Here is a 26,930-nt window from a genome sequence, read left to right on the forward strand (position 1 = left end):
CTATTTATTTGTACAGAATTTGCACCCATTTTTTCTATTCAGACGGAGTGCCTATGGTTCTTTATTACCTGCTATATGTATATGTGTATATGTGTATATATATATATATATATATATGTATATATTTATGTTTGTGTATATGTATATGTGTGTATATACAGCTAAACCCCGTTATAACGCGGTCCTTGGGGTCCACAACCCAAAGACCGCGTTACAACCGGGGTCGCGTTAAAATTTCACCGACATCAGCTCTGGAGCTTCCTCATTACAGATTTAAATCTCCTCCATTTTTGCGCCTTACCAGTGCTCTCCTCTTCCTGCTGTCCACGTGCTCATATCTCTCTGCTCTGCTCATCTCTCTGCTCTCTTGCCATCGTTTTTTTCAAACATTCAATTCAATGCTTTATTGACTACCAGACACAGACACAGACACAATTAAACATTAATACATTTTGTACAAAACACATGCAGGGATTGAACTCGGGACCTTCTGATACCAATGCCTTGCTTCTTACCTCTACACCATAGGCTTGGTGTGACAAGACAGAACCTATAAATATATTTATCCTCTACAACACAAGGGACATGTCAATGTGAAATCTTAAGGCAATTTCTAGCTGTCTATGACATCACACAGTTCTGTGGTGTAGTGGAAGAACTCTTACCAACATATGCAAGGGTCCTGGGTTCAATTCCTGTATGAAATGGTATAATTAACTTTTTTAATAAATTATTATTTTAATTATGTTGTATAATTTATAAATATATAATTCTTTATTATTCTTTATTAAGTAATAATTATTCATTAATCAATAATGATGTATCAATAATAATTCATTATTAATCATTCTTTATGATTAATTATGTATTATTAATAAGTATGATGATTAATTATTATTAGCAGTTAATTAACCAATTAATAATTAATTAATAATTATGTATTAATTATTTTTTAATAATTATTAATTAATAATACTGTTATTATTAATTATATTATGATTAATAAGTATGATTATTAATTATCATTAACAATTCATAATTTTGACTAATTAATAAGTATTACTAATACCTAATAATTATTAATACCCAATTAGTAATAATAATTATTAATACTTAATTATTAATAAAACTTATTAATACTTAATAACTATTAATAATTAGTAAGTATTAATAATTGTTGTTAATAATTAAGTATTAATAATTATTATTACTAATTGGGTGCAAATAATTATTAAGTAATTATTAATACTTAATTATTAATAACAATTATTAATACTTACTAATTATTAATAATTAGTAAGTATTATTACGTTTCATTAATAAGTAAGTATTAATAATTATTATTAAGTATTTAGTAATAATTATTAATTAGTTAATTAACTGTTAATAATAATTAATAATCATACTTATTAATAATACATAATTAATCATAAAGAATGATTAATAATGAATTATTATTAATACATCATTATTGATTAATGAATAATTATTATTTAATAAAGAATAATAAAGAATTATATATTTATAAATTATACAACATAATTAAAATAATAATTTATTAAAAAAGTTAATTATACCATTTCATACAGGAATTGAACCCAGGACCCTTGCATATGTTGGTAAGAGTTCTTCCACTACACCACAGAACTGTGTGATGTCATAGACAGCTAGAAATTGCCTTAAGATTTCACATTGACATGTCCCTTGTGTTGTAGAGGATAAATATATTTATAGGTTCTGTCTTGTCACACCAAGCCTATGGTGTAGAGGTAAGAAGCAAGGCATTGGTATCAGAAGGTCCCGAGTTCAATCCCTGCATGTGTTTTGTACAAAATGTATTAATGTTTAATTGTGTTTGTGTCTGTGTCTGGTAGTCAATAAAGCATTGAATTGAATGTTCGAAAAAAAAAAAACCCCGATGGCACACGACGGGCAGAGAGATGACGTGGACAGCAGGAGAGAGATACGGGCAGAGAGATGATGAGCATGTGGACAGCACAGCTGTAAGAGGAGAGAGAGTGTGTGTAAGGCGGCAAAATGGAAAATTTGAGATGCAGGTAAGCCGGCAAAATGGAGGCTTTCAATTCGGGAGCCATGCTCAGACCGCGTTATAACCGATTCGCGGTATAGCGAGGCGCGTTATAACGGGGTTTAGCTGTATATATATATATATATATATATATAAATATATATATATATATAAACTGTAAATATTACTGTATGTTCATTTGCATGTCTTAGACAGGTCTGCAACCCTGTCTTTCCCCATTGTCACCCAGCATCCAGCACTTCCACTGCAGCAAGGGATTCTGGGAAATGACATGCAAATGAGCACTCAGTGCCACCTTTTGTCTCAAGCTCGTATTACACAAGCCAATCCTCAAGCCAATGCATGCTGTTTTAAACACAGCTTTTAGACAAAGGCTGGGATGAGATGCAAAGCGATTAGACCTACTCACATACATGTTTCAACCTTGATGGGTATCATCAGTGTGAGGCTGGTCTTAATGGCAAAGCAGGTTTGAGACTAGACTAGGTAATCACCACTGTCATTAAGGTTATGGTGGGTAAAAAAAGTGACAAAAACCCTCCACAGTGATATGTGTGTGTGTGTGTGTGTGTGTGTGTGTGTGTGTGTGTGTGTGTGTGTGTGTGTGTGTGTGTGTGTGTGTGTGTGTGTGTGTGTGTGTGTGTGTGTGTGTGTATATCCGTTGCCTGATTGTTAAATCACCAATATGAACAAGACCCTACAGATATAAGCAATTACTGATTTTATTAAATGAATATTACCTTCATCAGAATAGCCTCAGATAACCATATGATTTTATAAAAATAACAATTTGTTTTATAGTTATCCAAGGGTTTAAAAAAAAAAAAAAAAAATATTATATATATATATATATATATATATATATATATAAACACAACAAAAGGAAAGATTGGCGCCAACCTAAACCACTATATATATACCCTGTAAAAGATATAAATAAAACTATACTATGCACAGTGGAACTAATACAAATGCAAAGTAAAAAGTTTAGTACATTGGAACAATATAAAACATATAAAATAAAGCAACAAAAAAGAAATTGTCCAGAAAAATATATATATTAAAAAGTATACAAATCCTAAAAAATACTCCAAATGCTATCCAAAAGAGTCTCTGCAGCCCGAATGAAGGGAACACCACTTCCTTGAAGATATCAATAAAAACACAAAAAAAACAGGCGCACTCATAGCGTAAAAAAGTATAACAATGAGTTTATGAATAGAAGGATTTAAAAATACACACTCACAAACATAGCTGAATATAAAGCATTTTTGAGTAAAAACTCAGCCCGTCAGACGCAGGAACCCGGTATGCAGGATTTCGTAGTAGTGTCCCTGGTAAGTCCCGAGACGAAACGCGTAGAGAGTGCAGTGGTGATTACTGTCCAGTTTTTATGTTTATTATACTCCACTCATGAGCTACAGCGTATCTTTGCTGTGCTGATAGCATTTTACTTAGCCGCCCAGCCGTCCAGCCCGTTTTTCATTGCAAATTCACTCCGGTTAAAACCTACTGACGTCACCGAATTCTCGCGAGATTTGGATCAAGAGAACTCACTCTGTGACGCCGGAGGAAGGGAAAGGCAGCGTCCCTCGTGGATTTCGGTCCCTGCAAGGACACAGAGGGGCTACCGCAGCAGGACCTACCAGGGACACTACTAGGAAATCCTGCATACCGGGTTCCTGCGTCTGACGGGCTGAGTTTTTACTCAAAAATGCTTTATATTCAGCTATGTTTGTGAGTTTGTATTTTTAAATCCTTCTATCCATAAACTCATTGTTATACTTTTTTACGCTATGAGTGCGCCTGTTTTTTTTGTGTTTTTATATATATATATATATATATATATATATATATATATATACACATATACACATATATATATATATACACATATATATACATATACACACATATATATATATATATACACACACACACACACATATATATATATATATGTGTGTATATGTATATATATATGTATATATATACAGTGGTTGACAAATCACCAAAAAATCTACTCGCCACCTAGTACCAAACGTGTGCTGCTTGGGCCAATATTTACTCGCCCGGGGGTTAAATCCACTCGCCCGGGGCGAGCAAATGTATAGGTTTGTCGAACACTGTGTGTGTCTATATATATATATATATTATATATATATATATATATATATATATATATATATATATATATATATATATATATATATATATATATATATATATATATATATAATATTTTAATTTTTTTTTTTAAACCCTTGGATAACTATAAAACAAATTGTTATTTTTATAAAATCATATGGTTATCTGAGGTTATTCTGATGAAGGTAATATTCATTTAATAAAATCAGTAATTACTTATATCTGTAGGGTCTTGTTCATATTGGTGATTTAACAATCAGGCAACGATCGCTAGTAACTTTTGAAACGTAATCAACCTGAAGCTTTGTGTTACTTGCAATTATTTGATATCTAGATCAGCCTCCTTTATTGGTTTTTAACACGTCTCTAGTTTTGCATGTTCCCTTTATCTCGCCCATAGCCCTCTCTACCACCACTCCCACTGCATCTACCTATTAACCAACTTGTCCAGGGGTGGCCAACTCCAGTCCTCAAGGGCCACCAACAAGTCAGGTTTTAAGGATTTCCTTGCTTGAGGTGTCTCAATCTGGGACTCAGTGGAAGATTAAATTAATATAAGACTAAGGCTGAGTCCCCGCTGGCGCTGAGCTCGCTATGCGCTTGGTGCGCTTACCTTCTGCAATGTGGATCAGCACATCCCCTCTCCTGCTGTGCTCGCGCGCTCATGTGCGGGCACACACGCTCTCCCAAGCGTTGTGCTTGGGGAGTCAAAGAAGAGATTCTTTGGTGCTGAGAGCAGGGTCAAATGACCCTGCTCTGACAAATGTGAAGTGAGAGGGCGTGTTCTACTCTCCTGTCACACACACACTGACACTGAATTCAGCAGAGAGAAGGGGAAAGGTGGGGGGGCGCAAACGTACAGAGGGGGGGGGGCAAACGTACAGAAGGGAGGGGGGGCAAACGGACAGGGGAGGGGGGGCATACGGTCAGGGCAGGGGGGGAAAACGGAGTGCTGCTGTGTGGTGGTGGGGGGGCAAACGGAGTGGTGTGGGGGGAGAAGGGAGAGAAAGGGTGGAGAAGGAAGAGAGAGAGAGAGAGGAGAAGGGTGAGAGAGAGGGGAGAGAAAGCAAGGGGGGAGAGAGAGAGGGGGGCCGGGAGAGAGAGCTGGGGGGGCATGGGAGAGAGAGCCCCCCCCCCCCCAAGCATGAGCGAGCTCAGCAGCAGCGTGGACTCAGCCTTAGGCCGAGTCCATACAAGGACAGGCCGTGCTGAGGCGTGTGGACGCTCAGCCCCTGCATCCTCAATGAGGATGCCTTGAGAGGGGGCTCGCGCGAGCGTCCGCAGGCGTGCGGAGGCTTTGGAGTTTTCAGCCGAGCGCCAAGCGTTTTTCCAGCGCGCTGTCGGCTGAAAACCTCCAATGAGAGTGGGGCTGCGTCAACGTCACGACGCCGTGACGTCGACGTCAGTGCGTCGCGGGCGATTGGCCCAGCGACGTCACTGCCCCGCCTCCCTCAGTCTCCCCCCCACCTCCGATCGCGGACGCTGGCTCGCCTGTATGTGCGTGGAATCGCACAGCTTCTGCAGGCGAGCCTCAGCGTCCGCGCCGTTCAGCCCGGCTCCCCCCCTCTATGGCCCGGGCCTTACACACTGATTGAGCCACCTGTGCTGAAGCAGGGATATCCTTAGAACCTGACCTGTTGGTGGCCCTTGAGGACTGGAGTTGGCTACTCCTGATCTTACCTTTCAGCACAAATGGTATCCTTTTAACTTGAGACATAATCGCAGAAATATGTATTATCCTACTTCCCTTTATCTGTTCATTCCTACTTCTATCTATACGCTATGAGTGAACTACATCCTGAGGCTACATTTGGTGCTGCCAACGCAGACGACTTTAGATAGGGTGGAGGCTTTAATACTCATGGGTGTGTTTAGTTAAGTTATGGTGGGTAAAGAAAGTGACAAAAACCCTTCACAGTAAAGCATATAGCAAATGGAGAAAAAAGAAAGTGCTGGAAAAAGCACTTAAATATATTGCATAAAATATATGTGTATACTCAGTGATGAAAATAAAATTAATCTAGAACAAGAGTACAAAGAAGCTCACATGTATGTGTGAGGTAGGCAGTCTGATAACGCTGACTGAACAAAGTCAGGAAACATACAAAGAAAACATAAATACAGACCGGCGCCTTGGGAAATAAAGTCCAACAAATATCCAGATACACTGGCAAGGGCTATGGCACTGGCAAGTCCCAAAAGGAGCATAGCTCTTGCCAGTGTATCTGGATATTTGTTGGACTTTATTTTCCAAGGCGCTGGTCTGTATTTATATAGCAAATGGAAATATTACTGTATGCTCATTTGCATGTCTTAGACAGGTTTGCAGCACACAGTGCCACCTTTTGCATGTCACTTCCCAGAATCCCTTGCTGCAGTAGAAGTGCTGTGTGCTGGGTGATAATGGTGAAAGGCAGGGCTGCAAACCTGTCTAAAACAGGCAAATGAGCATACATTTTCTTTGCTTGTGGGAGAGGAGGAGCGCAGAGGTGCTCAATGGTATATGTGAAAGAAAAATAAAGCAAATATAGTGCAGATTGTAGATACTGGTATATATCACTCTGTTAGCAATAAAAAATAGCACTCACAAAACTTATCGTGATCTCAAGCATGTCAGAGATCCATCTCTCTCTGACTGGAGCCCTTGCGATGAACAAGTGTCAGGATATCCCTCAATGGATAAGTATGGTATACATAGAAAAGAAAAAGCCACAATAGTGCATACTGTTCGACCAATATATTCAATAGAAGTATCAGGATTAAGTTAAACTCACAAGTTCCAATAAAAAAACAGGCATGGGACAGAACCGCCGAAATGCATTAGGACCCCGTCTGTGCACAGCTTCACAGCGTCTCACTCGCACCTCAAAGTTGATTTCCGCGTACGTCACTTCCGTGGTCGCGTCATAGGTGAGGGCGGAAGCGCAGCCTGCCTCTGGAGTCAGCCCCAATCTTGCCAGTCCTTCAGCTCTCTGGTTCTCAACGCTAACGCTAACTACGCGTTTCGCTAATTGCTTCGAAGCACGTAGAGTTTGTTCATCGCAAGGGCTCCAGTCAGAGAGAGATGGATCTCTGACATGCTTGAGATCACGATACCAGTATCTACAATCTGCACTATATTTGCTTTATTTTTCTTTCACATATACCATTGAGCACCTCTGCGCTCCTCCTCTCCCACAAGCAAAGAAATTCTACATCCTGGGACCTGGAACAGTCCTTCTTGAGGAAGTTGAGCAGCATTTAACACATTTTATAACCATTTTTTCACTGGTTGGTGAAGGTTTTATAAGTGTTTTTCACATTATGTGGTTTACTTAAAACATTTCTTGACACTGTTTTTTTATATTTCACTTTTTGAAGCGCCCAGTCCATTCCCCACTCCCCCTTTCCCCTTATATTTGTCACAAATGAGCATACAGTAAGATTTCCATTTGATATATATATGTATATAGGCCGCTTCCCCCGTGTCTAGGGTGACTACGTGTGGTGCGCTGTTACCTGAAGGCTTACAAGAGGCCTGATCCTCCGCTGCAGGGAGCATGGGGTGTACCTGATTCGTTCTGGTGACAGCGCCTCCACCTCTAAGGGATTCTGGCAACTCTGGATAGCCCCTTCACAGGACTCAATACAATAAATACACAAGTAGTATGTAAGTTTACTGAACATGTAACTTATAGCACTAATGCATGCCATACATTTATGTACATAGACCATTGAAGGGTACCTCCACAATACTTGGATGCAGAGGCACCAGTGTCCCAGTGTCCAGCCCACAAATGTCACTTCCACCCCCAAGTGTGTGACAGTGCTGCCCACAGTAAGAGTGTTGTCATTGGTGCACTTGTTGTCTGTGATACCTTCCGGTCGCTCCAGCACCCGGGACACTTGTAATTATAAATGGGGCAAGGTCCCTACCTAAGAGCTTGTTCCTGAAGCATCCACAAACTATATGGGAGTCGGGGCCAAACTGGGGCTTATAAGGGGGTCTCTAGCCTAGTTCAGGGGCCATTGACACCCTGAACACACCCTCACCCTTCTGTGTCCCAGCTCCGACTGGCGTGACGTCTAGCGTGCCAAATATATCAACCTTAGTGCAGGGAGAAGGCAGCAGCCCTATTGGCTGTTTCATGCCACATGACCTAACAGCCCTATGGTCTGCTGGGGATTGTAGTTCCCCTGCGGAGTTCCAGGTAATGGCTGCCGTTCACGCTATCCAATGCGCATGCGCGCGCATCCCAAATGGCTGCCGCGACCTCTAGTGTGCATGTTCAAGTCTCGCGCATGTACAGCCAATCCCAAGATGGCGACACCCTACGAAGGGAGCCGCCGTGGACCTCCGGCAACCCGCTCACCATTCTACTGCCCTGTAACTTCCCCCACCTGCCGCCGGCACTCGTCTCAGCCTTCGCTGGCAGCCACACCACAGGGTCAGGGGCCAAAGGGGGGGGGGGGGGGGAAGAGAGACCAGGATATATATATATATATATATATATATATATATATATATATATATATATATACAGGCATACCCCGGTTTAAGGACACTCACTTTAAGTACACTCGCGAGTAAGAACATATCGCCCAGTAGGCAAACGGCAGCTCACGCATGCGCCTGTCAGCACGTCCTGAACAGCAATACCGGCTCCCTACCTGTACCGAAGCTGTGCGCAAGCGGGGAGACTATAGAGCCTGTTACACATGCGTTATTTACATCAGTTATGCACGTATATGACGATTGCAGTACAGTACATGCATCGATAAGTGGAAAAAAGGTAGTGCTTCACTTTAAGTACATTTTCACTTTACATACATGCTCCGGTCCCATTGCGTACGTTATTGAGGGGTATGCCTGTATGTGTCCAATGTGCGACTGCTGCACCTTTTAGTTTAACTTTGGCCCAACATATAAATACACTTGCAGGAGGAGCTGCACCTTTTAAAAGTACGAAGGTATCTTTACATACTGTACAATAGAGCATCTAGTTTTTAACTCTCTATTTTACCTGCTCACTGATTCTTCTTTTACGTTTTTGTATTTGATTCCTGGGGGGGAAAAAAAACAGCCTCAAATGGAGGTTAACATGGCTGCTAAACCCATCCCACTTGGTGACATTAAAAGACTTTAAAAGATTCTTCTCTGATAGACACAGAATTCCTTGGTAAGTCTGCATTGAAAACATCTCTGTTCTGCCGTGTGGAGTGGAGCTAGTGAGAACAAACACAAATCTGAACACTGCAGGCTTTTGGTCTGTTACTTTATTTTCATTTAATAAAAGATAACTTTATAAAAGAATAAAAGAAAAACTGAAAATAAGTTTGGCAATCTGCTTTAAAGGACATCATGCTGAGGACATCACCCTTTCAACATGGGTCGAATTTATTGCGGAGTGCACCTCTAATTCCTTTCCTAAGAGAATAAAACAAGCGGTCATCTGCATAAGCACAGTGCTCCAGCTCCTTTCCACTCAGTGTGGATATTTGTAGATAAGACCGTTTTTTATCAGAGGAGGCTTACTCATCAATTGTTTTATTCATGCAGTGGCAATAAAAAGCATTATGTGGTTTCCTTTGTTCTAGCTTTTTGCTGATGGGTCTTTCTATCTTCCCACAAACATCAGACGTTATGGTGAGCTCTGCAAAATGGATTTATTTGTCTCTTAAAATTTATTTATTTTTTTAATACCTTTTTTTTTTTTTTAAAGCAGGCTCAAGTACTATTTTTTCCCCACAAGAAACCCCTCTATGTGTAACTAGTGCTAAACCAATAAACAATTTAAGTGGCTGAAATTAAACACCCAATCACTGTGACATTTTACATTGACCCCGTCCCTCTATCATTTGCAACTACATTGTTGGCAGAATGACACTCTTCGAAAATAAATATATGTTTTATTTATTTTAAAGTTCTGTCAAATATTAGTGTAACCCTCCTTACCAGGCTCTAAAGGAGTTTACATCGAGTTGGATGTACGGGCGGTCTTTGGTTATCTGACGGAATCCGTTCTGCAAACTGCCGATGGATAGTGAAAATGCGGGGATGCGAATCCCATGTTAAAACTGCAGTTCAAGCTCCCTTTTTTTTTTATTTTTTTTTTTTTTTTTTTACTTCAATAGTTTCATGTGGGCAATTTCTACTTACCTAAAGAACTGCATAGCTGCTGGTCAATTCATTCTCCGTCTGTTGATCGACGAAGTTTGGCGACATCTTTAGATCTGGGGAATGTAAATGGTTGCTATAGGAACAAACATGCTTGTTAAAATAGAATAAAAGAAAATTGGTCTTTCAAAGTTGTTTTTTTTTTAAACAGAAAATGCTAAAAGTCTTTTTTCTTACTTCGGAACTGATTTATTAAAAAAAACATACATGCAGGATATTGCTTGAACTGCAGCTTAATGAGCAGCGGGTAATGCGTTCCGTGGAATGCATTGGGATCTGTCGGATAATCCGTTCGTTGTAAAGCAAAACGACAGATATTGAGGACCACCTGTATATGAATGGCTGTGCTCAGTCTCTCATACCTTGTCAGGGTGCTGTGTCGGTGCAGGCTGGGCGTAGATACAGTATGTAGATGAAACAATGATGGGAACCAGGAACTTTTATAGTACAAATAAGAGCTTTATTGACAGTCGTTTATAATGCTCTCCACATAAATCATTCTTCTGTTAAACACATAGACTAGTGACATTACAGGGTCTATATATCAATGCTTCTTCCTTAGGTAACTCTCACTCTTTTTACTCTAGGAAGGTAGTTAGTCGTGTTCCTTCTCATGTTCACTATATGGGACATCTCCTGTATAGCGTCTGTTGATACTCCCTTCCGTGATTATCCCTGCTCTCTATGTCATTGGAGTCAATTTCCCGGTGCTGAATACTGTGTACCTCTTCTAGGCACACTAGGTCTGAGTTAGCTGCGGACCTCCCTGTTTGGCTGATCGGACAATGCCCCATGGCTTCTAAGTGGAGAACCCCATTGGGACATAGGCTTCCTCTTGGTGGTTCTAGTGAGCTATCTAAATCCATTGCTATGGACGCTAACTGGACAGGGCACTTTCCCTGACTACAAAACAACAAACAGACAGAACAATAAAACCTATTTACACTACTTCACTGTGAGGCCCGCCTTCTAGAACCTTCTATTAGGGTATTTATACCCTGATGGTGACTTCACTGGTCACCATGCATAAAGAGGGAGTAACTTTCCTGCCATGTGATGGGAGAGGGGCGTTATCCCACACAGGTAACCCTTTAAAAACACTTATTTCATTGTAAACCTTTGATTTTCTCATTGGGCTTTCTCAGGATCAGAGCCGCCAACCACTTTCCCGTTGTTATTGAGCAAGTCTCCCACCCCCCCCTCCCTCTCTTACTCCCACCACCATCGCTCTTCCTCCACTCCCCTCTCTCTTCCTCCCCCTCCCTCTCTCTCTTCCTCCCCTCCCTCTCTCTCTTCCTCCCCCTCCCTCTATCTCTTCCTCCCCCTCCCTCTCTCTCTTCCTCCCCCTCCCTCTCTCTCTTCCTCCCCCTCCCTCTCTCTCTTCCTCCCCCTCCCCCTCTCTCTCTTCCTCCCCCCTCTCTCTCTTCCTCCCCCTCCATCTCTCTCTTCCTCCCCTCCCTCTCTCTCTTCCTCCCCTTCCCCTCTCTCTCTTCCTCTCCCTCCCCCTCTCTCTCTTCCCCTCCCTCCCTCTATCTATCTTCCTCTCCCTCCCTCTATCCCTCTTCCTCTCCCTCCCTCTCTCTCTTCCTCCCCCTCCCTCTCTCTCTTCCTCCCCCTCCCTCTCTCTCTTCCTCCCTCTCCTCTCTCTCTTCCTCCCTCTCCCTCTCTCTCTTCCTCCCCCTCCCTCTCTCTCTTCCTCCCCCTCTCTCTTCCTCCTCTCTCTCTTCCTCCCCCTCTCTCTTCCTCCCCTCTCCTCTTCCTCCCCCTCTCTATTCCTCCCCCTCTCTCTTCCTCCCCCTCTCTCTTCCTCCCTCCTCTCTCTCTCTCTTCCTCCCTCTCTCTCTCTTCCTCCCTCTCTCTCTTCTCCCCCTCTCTCTTCCTCCCCTCTCTTCCTCCCCTCTCTCTTCCTCTCTCTCTCTCTTCCTCCCCCTCTCTCTTCCTCCCCTCCCTCTTCCTCCCCCTCCCCAGTCTCTCTCCCTCTTCCTTCCCCGTCCTATCTCTCTTCCTCCCCCTGTGTCTCTCTCTCTCTCTCTCTCTCTCTCTTCTCTCTCTCTCTCTCTCTCATTCCCCCCGTCTTTCTCCCCTTCCCTCTCTCTATATCTTCCTTCCCCTGTCTCTCTCCTCTTCCCCCCCTGTCTCTCTCTCTCTCCTTCCCCCCTTTCTCTCTCTCTCCTCCCTTTCTCTCTCTCCGCCCCCGTCTCTCTTTCTCCCCTTCCCCCCTGTCTCTCTTTCTCCCCTTCCCATCTCTCTCTCTCTCTCTCTCTCTCTCTCTCTCTCTCTCTCTCCTTTCCCCCTGTCTCTCTCTCTCCTTTCCCCCTGTCTCTCTTTCTCTCCTTTCCCCCTGTCTCTCTTTCTCTCCTTTCCCCCTGTCTCTCTTTCTCTCCTTTCCCCTGTGTCTCTCTCTCTCCTTCCCCCCTGGGTCTCTCTCTCTCCTTCCCCCCTGGGTCTCTCTCTCTCCTTCCCACTGTCTCTCTCCTTCCCCCCCCCCTCTTTTTTCCCTTTCTTTCCCCCCTCTCTCTCTTTTCCACCCTCTCTGGCTTTGCCCCCTATCTCTGTATGTGTATGTATGTATGTATGTATGTATGTATATATATATATATATATATATATATATATATATATATATATATACATACATACATACATACATACATACATACATACATACATATGAAGAGAAAAAGCGCCCGATCCAATGTGTAAAATCCAATGACAAAATTTTAATAAAAGATATCAAGACAAATGCACACTCACAATTTGTCAATGCAAAATAAGCATTGTATGGGTAAACCCATGCGCCAACATGTATCTGCTCGCCGACCGCTTGCTTCAATACATCACACCTCACTGCTGCCGGTGTATCACGATCAGGTGTCCCTCCGGCAATTCAGATAAACAGCCTGTAGTTCCTGACAGCTTGTATTGGGTATTCCTTGTATTCCTGACAGCTTGGATACTGCGTGCGGCTCAGGGAAAGTCCTCCCCTTCCTGGCAGAAGACGCACGAGCTACACCACCACCGTAGCACCGCAAAACCACGTGCCCTACGCGTTTCTTCCGGTTAACGGATTTCATCAGAGAATCTGCTGTGGGGGCTGGTACACATCCAGGCGCTGTCAAATTTTACATTTAATATATTACAATATATTATATTAAAATAATCTGCACACGCAGACCTGCCTATGACAAGTGATCTTTTTATTTGCTATATGCTATACCAGAGGTGCGCAAAGTTTTTCTATTGCGCCCAACCCCTGTGTGCCAGTTCCGGAGCTCGCGCCCCCCCCTCCCCAGTGACCTGGCGTCACGTGACCCCGCCGCGTCATTTGACGCGCGTTTCCAAGGCTACATTAGAAAAACACTTATTTCATTGTAAACCTTTGATTTTCTCATTGGACTTTCTCAGGGCCAGAGCCGCCAAACACTTTCCTGTTGTTATTGAGCTAGCCTCCCACCCCCCCTCCCTCTTCCTCCGACCCCCCCTCACTCTTTCACCCCCCCACACTCTTCCTCCCACCCCCCTCTCTCTTCCTCCCACCCCCTCTCTCTTCCTCCACCCCCCTCTCTCTTCCTCCCACCCCCCCTCTCTCTTCCTCCCCCACCCCCTCTCTCTTCCTCCCACCCCCCTCTCTCTTCCTCCCACCCCCCTCTCTCTTCCTCCCACCCCCCTCTCTCTTCCTCCCACCCCCCCCTCTCTCTTCCTCCCCCCCCCTGTCTTCCTCCCCCTTGCCCTCTCTCTTCCTCCCCCTCCCTCGCTCTCTTCCTCCCCTTCCCTCGCTCTCTCCTCCCCTTCCCTCCCCTCGCTCTCTTCCTCCCCTTCCCTCCCCTCGCTCTCTTCCTCCCCTTCCCTCCCCTCGCTCTCTTCCTCCCCCTTCCCTCCCCTCGCTCTCTTCCTCCCCTTCCCCCTCTCTTCCTCCCCCTCTCTCTCTTCCTTCCCCCCTCTCTCTCTTCCTCCCCTCCCCCTCTCTTCCTCACCCTCCCTCTCTCTCTTCCTCCCCCTCTCTCTTCCTCACCCTCCCTTTCTCTCTTCCTCCCCCTCCCTTTTTCTCTTTTCCTCCCCCTCCCTCTCCCTTCCTTCCCGTCTCTCCCTGTTTCTTCCCCCGCCTCTCTCTTCCCCCCCTGTCTCTCTCATCCTCCCCCCATATCTCTCTCTCTGTTCCTTCCCCGTCTCTCTCTGGTCCCCCTCTCTCTCTCTCTCTCTCTCTCTCTCTCTCTTCCTTCCCCGTCTCTCTCTCTCTCTCTCTTCCTTCCCCGTCTCTCTCTCTCTCTTCCTTCCCCGTCTCGCTCTATTCCTTCCCCAGTCTCTCTCTCCTTCCCCATGTCTCTCTCTCCTTCCCCCCTCTCTCTCTCCCTTCCCCCCTGTCTCTCTCTCTCTCTCCAGGGGTGAGCAAAGTTTTTTCTATTTCGCCCCCCCCCCCCCCCCGTGCCGGCTCCGGAGCTTGCGCCCCCCCCCCCCCAGTGATGTCACATGACCCGTGGCTTAATTGTTATGCCTATGTGACCAGAAGCCGGCTGAATAAGGTAAGTTGAGGTTGCAGAGACCTCGCGCGGTCCCCCCGGCATTTAATTTAAATGCCTCGTGGAAAAGTACGGCGCCTCTGCAACCGCCCACGCCCCCCAGTTTGCGCACTGATGTGCTAGACCGTGGAGGGTTTTTGTCGCCTTTTTCAACCACCATAACTTATATAAAGTATGGTAAATATACCCAGCTTTGCAACCAGCCTCATGATTAGACCTACGAGCTCAAAACAGCTGTTTGTGAATGGATTCCCTGACTTTACATTTAACCCCTAAAAGCTGCGTGAATAGCAAGTATTAGCTTATAAGGGTTCCATTTGAAATGGATTTCAGGATAAGGTGACATAGTGTGCTGATTTGCATGTCATTACCCAGAATCCCATGCTGCAGTGGAAGCACTGTATGCTAGGTGATAATGGTGAAAGGCAGGGTACTGCCTAAGACATGTGAATGTGCTCACAAGTGATCTTTTTATTTGCTAGTTATAGATATAAGATAGATACTGTATGTATGTCTTTATTTATATAGCGCCATTATTATACATAGCACTTCACCGCAGTAATATAAGTGTCAATAATATAAATAACAAATAATATAAATAACACATAAAGGGGAGAAGTGCTTCAGACATAAAAGTAACATTTAGGAAGGAGTCCCTGCTCCGAAGAGCTTGCAATCTAATTTGTTGGTAGGAAGAACGTACAGAGACAGTAGGAGGATGTTCTGGTAAGTGCGTCTGCAAGGGGCCAAGGTTAAGTATGAGGTGTTAATTATCAGCCTTGGAGCTACTGATATGTTTCCATAAACAGGTGTGTTTTGAGGTCGGTCTTAAATGTGGATAGAGAGGGGAAGGACATTCCAGAGGTATACAGTAGAGGCAACGTTTATTCTAACATTTGCCGTAAACTAGCCGGGTTACATTCTGGGTATGTGCTGGGTATGTTCTGGGCTAGTTTGAGGCACGTTTAAGGCATTTCTGCATTGACTAACGACCCATAGGATTAACACAGCAGGGATCCCTGGCATTCCAATTCAGTTTGAATGGGTTTGCCAGGGACCCCCGCTGTTAATCTGATAGGCCATTAATCAATGCAGAAATGCTGGGGCTAGTTTAAGGAAAGTTTAAGGCATGTATTCAGAATGTACCTGGGTGTTTCCTGTGTTTTTTGGGGAATTGCCACTGGTTTTTGTTTGAATAAGAGTTGCCTCTACTGTAGGGCAGTCAGTGAGAAAGGTTTAAGGCAGGAGAGGGCTGTGGATACAAAAGGGGTAAAGAGAAGACATCCTTGAGCAGAACTCAAGAGTCGGGATGTGTATAGTGAGAAATTAGGACTGAGATGTAAGGAAGGGTAGTGTAAAGCTTTAAAGTGTTGGGAGACAATTTATTGTGTGATACGGGATTTGATAGGAAGCCAGGAGAGGGATTTCAGCAGGGGAAACGCTTAGACAGATTTCGGAAAGAGTACAGTGATTCTGGCAGCAGTATTTAGGATAGACTTTAAGGGAGACTGTAGAGAGGCAGGAAGGCCGGACAGCAGGAGGTTACAGTAGTCGAGACGGGAGAGAATGAGAGTCTGTGTCAGAGTTTTAGCAGTCGAGCAAGAGAGAAAAGGGCGTATCTTGGTAATATTGTGGAGGAAAAAACTACTTTTTTGCTACCTTTTGAATGTGAGAAGAGAATGCGAGAGAGGAGTCGAGTGTGACCCCTAGGCAGCGTGCTTGGGCTACTGGGTGAATGATAGTATTTCCAACAGTAATGTGGAAGGAGGTAATAGGGCCAGGATTGGGAGGAAATATGAGGAGCTCTGTTTGTGCCATGTTAAGTTTAAGTCGGCAGAGGGCCATCCAGGATGATATTGCAGAGAGACATTCAGAAACTTTAGTTTGTACAGCAGGTGTAAGGTCAGGGGTTGAAAAGTAAATTTGTGTGTCATCAGCATAGAGGTGATATTTCAACCCAAGTCATGTGATTAGGTCACCTAGAGAAAGTGTGTACAGAGAAAAGAGAAGGGGTCCCAGGACAGAGCCCTGGGGTACCCCCACAAAGAGATCGATAGAGGAGGAGGTGTTTGCAAAAGAGACACTGAAAGTACGATGGAAGAGGTAAGGTAAGAGGAGATCCAGGATAGAGCTTTGTTAGGAATGCCATGGGTATAGAGAATGTGAAGGAGAAGAGGGTGGTCCCCAGTATCAAATGCTGCAGAGGTCAAGTAATATGAGCAGAGTGTAATGACCTCTGTCTTTGGCAGCATGGAGGACATTAGTTCTTTTACTGAGGGCTGTTTTAGTATAGTGAGAGGTGCGGAAGCCAGATTGTTGAGAGTCTAGGAGAGAATAAGTGTTAAGAAAAATGAGCAAGCGAGAGAATACAAGACATTCAAGGAGTTTAGAGGCGAAAGGCAGGAGGGAGACAGGTCGATAGTTAGTAAGACAGGTAGGCCAAGCTTTCTGTTTTCGAGTAATGGTATAACTGTTGCATGTTTTAATGATGAAGGAAAGGTACCAGAGTAGAGGGAGGAGTTAAACATTTGTGTGAGTATAGGGATTATTGTAGGAGCAAGAGGTTTTGGAGATGGGAATAACTGGGGTCAAGAGGGCAGGTGGTAGAGGGAGAAGAAGAGATCAGCAACAACACATCCTCCTCCATGACAGCAGATAAAGAGTCAAGGAATGCAGGAGGAGAGTTAGGATTAGGTGTAGGATGGCAGGATACAGAGGGATGCCCTGATGTATGGATTCTACCTTTTCCTTGAAAACAGAATAGGCAGCAGAAGGTGGTCTGAGTAGGGAATCAAAGACATAGTCGGCATGGATTAGACTTGTTTGTGCGTGTTTATTAGTGAAGAAAAGTAGGTTTGTTTTGCTATAAGATTATCTATCTCTATCTATCTATTTAAGTGAAAACAGTACCTGCTACAGACCCTGCTAATAAATTGTACCAAAATCAGAATAAGTCAACAATAAAGTAAAGCTTCTGACGGTGCTGGGGATGGAATAATATGCAAACGAGAGAAAGTCTCTCCATCTCCTGTAAACAAGCTTTGTACCACTTTTTGTTATTGTACGGTCTTTGGGCTTTACTGTAACCTAGTACCTTTTTAAAGAGATTAACCGCATTTTGGGACACATTTTCCCACATTGAGTTTTTCTGTTGAGTACATTTTTTTGTAGTAAACAAGGGACCCAGGACTCCTGAGAGGAAGACCTTAAATTATTCTTGGTGGTGGTAGCTTAATGGAGTGGTTGTAGCTTAATGGAGTGGTTGTGGGAAGGTTTTTTTAGTGCCCTGTGGGGAGGTAAGGAAATCGGTAGGATAGCTGACAGTTTTGACCCCTTTAACATTCACAAGTCACATGCACACGTGTGGCGCTCATGACACACAGTGTACACTATCAGACAACAATAATGAAGAATGCAGACAGTGATACCCGGTTATAGTCTGAATTGGATCCTGGGTAGCCCACAGCACAGCCATCAAGGTGTCCGATTAAAATATGTTTCCCCCGTGTTATGCATTTGCTTATCAGCCAGGAGGAAGGCCATTAGTCACTCTCCTACTCTACATCTATTCTACTGTATGGTGTGTTTGTTCCACACAGTTTGGTCGACCAGTAAGGCGACCCTGGTCCCATGACTCACTGGGCCAAGGATCACAGTTCCTGCTGTCTCTCTTCTCTCTCTCCCCCCCCTCCCATTTCTCCTAATGTCCTAATGGTGGCCCTTATCAGGAGACATACATAGCAGCCTGGCTGAAAAATTGAGTTTTGGATAAACCATTTTACAGCATGGAGTTCCCATCCGAAAATGCTCTCTTTATAGTGCATTTCCAATTAACACACGCACAACTGCTTAAAGAGTACACAAAAAAAATGTCCCTACTCCTAAGACCCTACACAAAAAATCTCTCTCTCTCTCTCTCTCTCTCTCTCTCTCTCTCTCTCTCTCTCTCTCTCTCTCTCTCTCTCTCTCTCTCTCTCTCTCTCTCTCGTAATATTTATAATAATTATATATTATATCTTTCACTTGTGAGCACATTCACATGTCATAGACAGGTCTGTAACCCTGTCTTTCACCATCTTCACCTAGCATACAGTGCTTCCACTTCAGCAAGGGATTCTGGGAAATGACATGCAAATGAGCACAAAATATGGCACCTTTTGCCTGAAATCCATTTTTACCTGGAATCCTGGAGCCTTGAATCCTGTCAATTTGCAACATAGAAGTGTGCGTTGTTCCAGTATAGGAGCACTATTAACATCAACTGCACTTTGTAATCTAGAAGGGTGAAGGTGTGTTAAAGAAGATTATTTCACATTTAAAAGTGGAATATATCCCTTACCTCACCATCAAGGGGATAAAAAACCCCCACTGATTTCTGGTATAGGGCTCTTCTGTCTGCTAATGTTTATTGGTATATGAAACGTCTAAATAACAAAGAATACTGCCTGATACTTTGCACTGGTTTTTTTCTATCTTTATACTTTCAATATTGCACTGCACAATACAAATACGTGAGGACCAGCGCTAAATTAAAGGTTTCACATCCCTCACAATAATGAGTTTGACATAATTATAAGTGCTTTGCAGTTTTTATAGAACAGGGGTGGCCAATTCCAGTCCTCAAGGGCCACCAACCAGTTCAGGATTTCAGGATATCCCAGCTTCAGCACGGGTGATGCAGTCGAAGACTGAGCCTCTGATTGAGCCACTTGTGCTGAAGCAGCCTGAAAACCTGACCTGTAGGTGGCCATGGAGGGCTGGACGTGGCCTCCTCTGGTATAGAACATCTTCATTTTGTTATCTTTAGTTTATCTAGAGTACGCTGGGTTTTATTGATTGTTTTGTTTGTTTCTCAGGTGGCAGAGATAAAAGAGGTGGTCCTGTTTTAACCTTCCCAGCTCGCAGCAATCATGAAAGAATACGGCAAGAGGATCTTAGAAGACTCATCTCATATCTGGCCATTATTCCTAGGTATGGCTCTGGCGGGAGTTTTGATTTCTCACCCTGGGATGTTTGTTCTGATGGTTTATTGTATGATGCACTATCTTTCTTTTGCGTACATGGAAACGATTCCTGTTTATTAAGCAGGTGACCTTGCATTTTATGTTGTGTAAGTGATTCTTGTTTTGCAAAGTGTTGGAGTTTTTTTTTTGTTTTGTTTTTTACAGCTGAACTGTCACTGTTAATCATTTCAGATGTGAAATGTGCAACACCTTGTTCAGAGAAACATGAGTCATACATGAATAATTTTCCACAGGCTTTGTGATCAGTGAATATGTCCATGGATTACAATTTAATTTATAGCTCGTTTTTATAGGTTTTGAGTGGAGGTGGGGTAGCATGCGTCAACTATGCCTTAAAGCAAAAGTTAATGTATTCTAGAGGCCTGTGTGTCCGATATTTGTATTAATTTTTATGCTAATTTCATCATTTGCTTGTTTCTTTCGATACTAGTGATATTTGGCATCGATACTTAAAGGTATCGACACTTCGAAGGCATTTTAAATTAAAATATGCTGTTTTCTCTTATTTTGTGATTTTTTTTTTTGTTTAGGTATTTTTTCAAGTGAAATATTGTATTTTTTCAAGTGAAATATTGTAGGCCCTAATGTATAAAGCGGCTGTGTGTGTGTGTGTGTGTGTGTGTGTGTGTGTGTGTGTGTGTATATATATATATATGTGTGTGTGTGTGTGTGTGTGTGTGTGTGTATATATATATGTGTATATATAGCAACTGTAAATATTGCTGTTTGTTCATTTGCATGTCATTTCCCAGAATCCCTTGCTCAGTGGAAGCGCTGTATGCTGGGCGATAATGGGGAAAGACGGGGTTGCAGACCTGTCTAAGACATGCAAATGCTTTACTGTGGAGGGTTTTTGTCACTTTTTTTTACCCACCATAACCTTAATATATATATATATATATATAATGGCCTTATAACCCTTCCCAGATTGATGGGCAGCAACAATTGCTTCTCTAAAATCATTGCTGATGTCTTTCCTCCTTGGCATTGTGTTAACACCTGAATGCTCCAGACCAGCAAACTGCTAAAACTTCGGCTTTTATAGAAGTAGTCACACTTGCTGATGATCAATTAATCAAGGGTATTTGATTAGCAGCACTTGTCTGTTACTTACCATCTTAATTCCTATTGAAGCGGTAAGGGTGTACTTAGTTTTTCACACACAGCTTATATATATATATATATATATATATATATATATATATATATATATCAATAAATGTAAATACAACTGTATGCTCATCTGCATGTCTTAGGCAGGTCTGCAACCCCGCCTTTCACCATTATCACACAGCACTTCCACTGCAGCAAGGGATTCTGGGGAATGACATGGAAATGAGCACAGAAGCTCATTGCCAGAAGCTTCTTTGCATACCCAGTTAATGAACCCCACACTGATGAGACCCATTAAGGTCGAAACAGCTGTCTGTGGGTGGGTTTTCTGGGTATGCACCTTAACCCTGGCTGTGCTCAAAGCTGTGACCATGCAGCAAGCTTAAGCCTATAGGGAACCATGTTAAAAATGGTTTTTGAAGCAAAAAGTGGCACTGTGTGCTCATCTTCATGTCATTCCCCAGAATCCCTTGCTGCAGTGGAAGTGCTGGGTGATAATGGTGAAAGGCGGGGTTGCAGACCTGCCTAAGACAAGCAGATGAGCATACAGTTGTATTTACATTTGCATATTTGCTTTGCTGTGGAGGGTTTTTGTCAAAATATATATATATATATATATATATCTATATATATATCTATATATATCTCTATATATATCTCGCCAACACTGTATGCAGCACTGCACAAGAGAGACCATACAGGGAATTAGAATACAATAAGTGCAACAAACATATACATTTAGAGCAGGGGTGCGCAAAGTTTTTATGCTGCGCCCCCCTACCAGCTCTGCCGGTCTGCCCACTCCTTACCTCTGCGGGGTCGTGTGACGTCACATGACCCCATGGCGTCATTTGACACCGCATTGCCATGGTCACGTGTCCAGAAGCCGGCTGTACCTCGGTAAGTAGAGGTTGCAGAGGCATCGCGCAGTCCCCCAGCATTTAATTTAAATGCCTTAAGGAAGAGCAAGGGACCTCTGCAAATCTCGCCCCCCCTGGGGGGGCCGCCCCCAAGTTTGCGCACCGCTGATTTAGAGAATAGGAAAGAAAGAAGTCCCTTTCCTGGTGAGTTGACAATCTAAGAGGTATCTTAGGTGAAGAAGTAAGTGCGTTAGTTTGCAGTGCTTAACCATGATGGTTGGTAAGTGTGACTGTGTTTGTAACTAAGAATCTGAAAATTAACATTAAGGTACTTAACAGTAATTGAGTATTGCAAAAACACCCATTCCTTGTTTTGTCGAGAAAATAAAATGAAGCTAGTATAAATGGCAGTTTTTGCTGTCTCTGCTCCCATGGCCTTTGTTACTTAGCTAATAGAAGATGGTTTATCACAGCAGGTTTTCTCTGTTGGTGTTAACAGGGAGTTTAATGTCATTAGAGGCAGGTAGTTGAGGTCCGCGTCTCAAATTCTTAATTGGGACATACATATGTATAAAACAAATAATACAAATCTGGGATGCGCTTCAGTGGTAAAGGTGTGGAGGGAAAAAGTTAAAATAACTATTGGTGTTATCAAATGCAGATTATTGTAGGAGGAAATCTCTGTGTGGCCTCAAATGTGAAAACCTATTTAATTGAAGACAGAAGCGCAAAAAGACAAACACCTAAAAAATTTTTTTAGAACAATACAGGAGTGAAATGAAGAGCAAAAAAGTATATAATGTACTCAATGGCGAGAATCTTAAAATGTAGCTCAGGGATAGCCAACTGCAGTTCTCGAGCCACCAACGGGTCAGGTTTTCAGGATATCCCTGCTTCAGCACAGGTGGCTCAATCAGTGGCTCAGTCAAAGACTGAATGTCCTATGCTGTGTGCGCTGCATCCCTAGCTGCCCCCATCTTGGCGCACTAGGAAGTCGTGGAGGCTTTATATTTACTAGGCCCCTTATAGAGTCCCTTTGCTCTGCAGCGGGTAGTGTTCAATATACATCCCGACACTGAAGGGCCTAACACTACTCCCTCTATGTTCAGCCTCCTCATTTTAGAGTCGGCTACCACTATGTGGCCTTCCGGCTGAGAGCCCGCAACGGACCCTCCGGTGGGGCTAGTCCAACTATGCGTAGGGGCTGCGGCTGATGACGTCCCTCTGGGCATAGTGTGTCTTTCAATATATCTTGGGAGTAATACCAGACACTACTGGAGAGACTCTAGATAAACAGGGTATTTTCCCTAACTGAAAACAATAAAGGGGATGGGGAACCTATAGTATACATAAGGGGCTAACTTAACTATTCACATTGAGATCCATCTTCTTCAACTCCTCCAGGGAACTCCCTTCCAGTTCTTCCCCCTTCTATTTATAGCCTAGCATTATGTCAATATCCAGGCAGAAGGGGGTGGGACTTAACGTCTGCATAATCACCCCAGCACCATGGGAAGGGGCTTTACTCTGTGTGAGCCTACACAGTTAACCCCTAAAGGCCTTAGTAATCCCAAATGGGGTTACATTTGTTATATTTTAAGGTGTTTGGCTTTTGCGCTTCTGTCTTCTATTATATAGGTTTTCACATTTGAGGCGACGGGTTCCCTCCCACAAGAAGCAGCAATTGATAACACCAAAAGTTATTACCTTCTATTATATATATATATATATATATATATATATATATATATATATATATATATATATAATGTGTAATCTCCCACACTCTCTCTCCCCCACACTCTCTCTCCCCCACCCACGCTCTCCCCCCCCCACCCACGCTCTCTCCCCCCCACCCCCGCGCTCTCCCCCCCACCCCCGCTCTCTCTCGGAAAGGATTATCCAACGCTCACCGCTGTGGATTAACAGTGGTATGAAAAGGTTTGTGAACCACAATGATAATGACGAAAATTCCATAGTTCCATGATAACCTTCTTGAATCAAAACCAGTGTTTTCTTAAATTTCCAATAAGGTTTATATTAACCAATTCCATGTTTTTGAAACAAAATTATGTATGAATTAGACAAACACTGAGCAATTAAGATTCAGGGTATGTGTAAAAGTAAGTGAAAGCCTGGTTTTATCAGCTAAATTAAAGCAGCAGTTCAAGCAATATCCTACATGTGTGTTTGTAATAAATCAGTTTTGTACTATGAGAAAATACTTGTAGCCTTTAAAAAAAAAAAAAAAAATGTTTTAAAGACATTTTTAATGTTTCTATTGTCCCCTTCTGATAGGCTCTGGCTCTTGAGCCCCGCCCTCTCTCTAGCAGTGCACCAATTGTATCTAGTAACTGCCCAGTCAATCATATTCCAGGACTACATTGCCCAGAATGCGTTGCAAGAACTGAATTAAATAACCCGCGCAAGCGATCGATTACAGGAGAACGGATTGATCTGCAGCTTAGCTAATCAATTGTCAGTATGCAGATTGAATTGATGCACATATTGAATGGGCCACTATATATATATATATATATATTTTTTTAAAAACGGCAGCTAGAACTGCAGCTTTAAAGGGGATAATTACAATTGGGTGTTTAAATAATTACATAGATCTTCAGGTGTGAGTTTGGCCCCACCCATATAAAGATCAGAAACTTTGTGAGTTTGGTCTTCACCATACAGGTGTGTGGAAATACGCCATGCCACAATCAAAACAAATCTCAGAGGACCTCAGAAAAGCAGTTATTGAAGCTCATAAGTCTAGAAAGGGTTACAAAACCATTTCTAAGAATTTGGGGCTCCACCAATGTACTGTCAGACAAATGGAGAAAGTTGAAGACCACAGTCACTCTACTCAAGAGCGGTCATCTTACCAAAATTTCTCCAAGAACAAACTGGCAAATCATCCAGGAAGTCACAAAGAACCCCCCCGAGTAACATCCAAGGATCTGTAGGCCACTCTCGCCTTGGCTAATATTAGTGCTCATGACTCAACTATCAGAAAAACACTTAACAAGAATGGTGTTCATGGAAGGATAGCCAGGAGGAAACCACTACTCTCTAAAAAGAACATTGCTGCCCATCTGAAGTTTGCCAAAGAACACAAGAGATGACCCATAAGACTTCTGGAACAATGTTCTCTGGACAGACGTGTCAATGTTACAACGTTTTATTCTCAATGAGAAAGCTTATGTTTGGGCGAAAACCAAACTTCAAACAGAAGAACCTCATCCCAACCGTCATGCATGGTGGTGGGAGTGTGATAGTTTGGGGCTGCTTTGCTGTCTCATGACCTGGATGGCATGCCATCATTGAGACCACCATGAATTCTGCATTGTATCAGAAGATTCTAGAGGAGAATATCATTCCATCCGTCCATGAGCTGAAGATGAAACTAAAGTGGGTCATGCTGCAAGACAATGATCCTAAACATACCAGCAGATCTACAAAAGAATGGCTGCAGAAGAAGAAGATCTGTGTTTTAGAAAGCCTAGTCAAAGTCTGGACCTAAACCCCATCTAAATGTTGTTGCAGGACCTGAAGCGAGCTGTCCAAGCAACGAAGCCCTCAAATGTCACAGAGTTGAAGCAGTTCTGTGAGGAGTAATGGTCCAAAATTCCTCAAAACCGATGTGAGAGACTTAACAGCAGTTACAGGAAACGTGAAAGGGAGTTGAAGTGCTATGTACATGGTGGGAAAAATACATAAGTAGTAGTACAAACTAATAGAATACAGACACTTTCTGAGTACAGAAGACTACAATTGTACTATCACATTCCATAGTAGACGTGCAGCGTTCAGATGAACCAATGTATAGAAAAATGGCCAACTATTTTCCAATGATAGATGTATAGCCACCAAGAGTGGCCACTCTGGCCACAGGTGGATATGCAATAGGAACCAGAGTGGCTACTCTTGGTGGCTATACATCTATCTGAGATTATCAGCCCCTTTGATGCAGCGATCTAAAAGCATTTTTACTGATATGCCTGTTATTTCTGCTACATTGTAAGAAGCCTCTGTTGCTTGCGCAATTATTTTATTTATAAATGTACTTCACCATATTGGTACCTTTTTAGATAGGTACATCTCGTTATGGAAGTCGAATATAGGACTTGATGACGTATTTATCCTTCAGGTGTTGTATATCTATGCACCTGTGTCTCTGATTTGCACATTTTGTGTTTTTTTGTACTTTGTATTTTCTTTGGGTGGTGTACACCCATTACATTGTGGCAGTTGCAACACTATTTTAAATCAGTTTTGCGCACCGTATACTTTTTCTTTTTATACACTTTGACAGAAACCAGGGGATGGTAATAAATTCCGTATATAGGGCTCCCAGGATACTAGACAGTTTCTATCCTGTTTGGCCTGGGAGTGCAGCCTTATAATACATACACTCCATCCCACAGTTTGGCAAGCGCTGGAACTGAGGGATGAGAGATCCAGACCAGAGTTTGTCTGCTGCCTGATTTCTGTCACCTGTCATGCTAATTAGGAATCAGGTATGAAAGACTGATTTCCTGTTTGCTCTGCTCTCCCCACAAGAGCCAGGAGGCTGGAAGGCTGCTGAACTACAGAGGGGAGAAGCCTCTTCCCCAAACAGGTTCAATCTTTCTGTTCATTTGTGTAAGACTGCAAAAGTACCGTGTTTTGATGTTGGAAGTGGAAAAGCCACTTCCAACCCTGAGTCAGGGATATCTAAGTTAAGTTATCGCTCAGGTGAGCAGCTTTTGTTTTTGATCTGTTTTCTGTTGTATGCACTGTGGCAGTCTCAGTGCCTGGGACTGAATAAACCAGGCATAGCCTGTTTAAAGGAACAGTACGTGACGCCTCATCATTTAACCTACCCTAAAAGACCGTGTTCTAAACAGTCCCGGACAAACGACGGAGCCCCGGAGTAAGCCGTTTGTCACATATGGTGGAGAATGCGGGCAGAGCACTAGGGGGTCTGCGGGTTGAAGAACTTTGAAAGAAAAAAAAAAAAAAAAAGTTTTTTTTCATCCTCTGCAAACAAGATGGAAGACGTGGTGGGTGCGCTGGTACGCAATG

The 26,930-nt window shown here is 43.0% G+C and overlaps 1 protein-coding gene across 7 annotated transcripts in view; it reads left to right on the forward strand.

Moving 5' to 3' along the window:
* LOC142487267 (triple functional domain protein) overlaps positions 1–26,930 on the forward strand; it is a 419,339-nt gene that overhangs the window by 191,121 nt on the left and 201,288 nt on the right. For all 7 annotated transcript variants that reach the window (XM_075586263.1, XM_075586256.1, XM_075586257.1 and 4 more), the window contains exon 3: positions 19,729–19,843. In XM_075586263.1, the coding sequence (XP_075442378.1) occupies positions 19,729–19,843 (115 nt within the window). The remainder of the gene's footprint in view (positions 1–19,728; positions 19,844–26,930) is intronic.

Source organism: Ascaphus truei, chromosome 2 (assembly GCF_040206685.1).
Source record: "Ascaphus truei isolate aAscTru1 chromosome 2, aAscTru1.hap1, whole genome shotgun sequence".
NCBI classification, from domain to species: domain Eukaryota; kingdom Metazoa; phylum Chordata; class Amphibia; order Anura; family Ascaphidae; genus Ascaphus; species Ascaphus truei.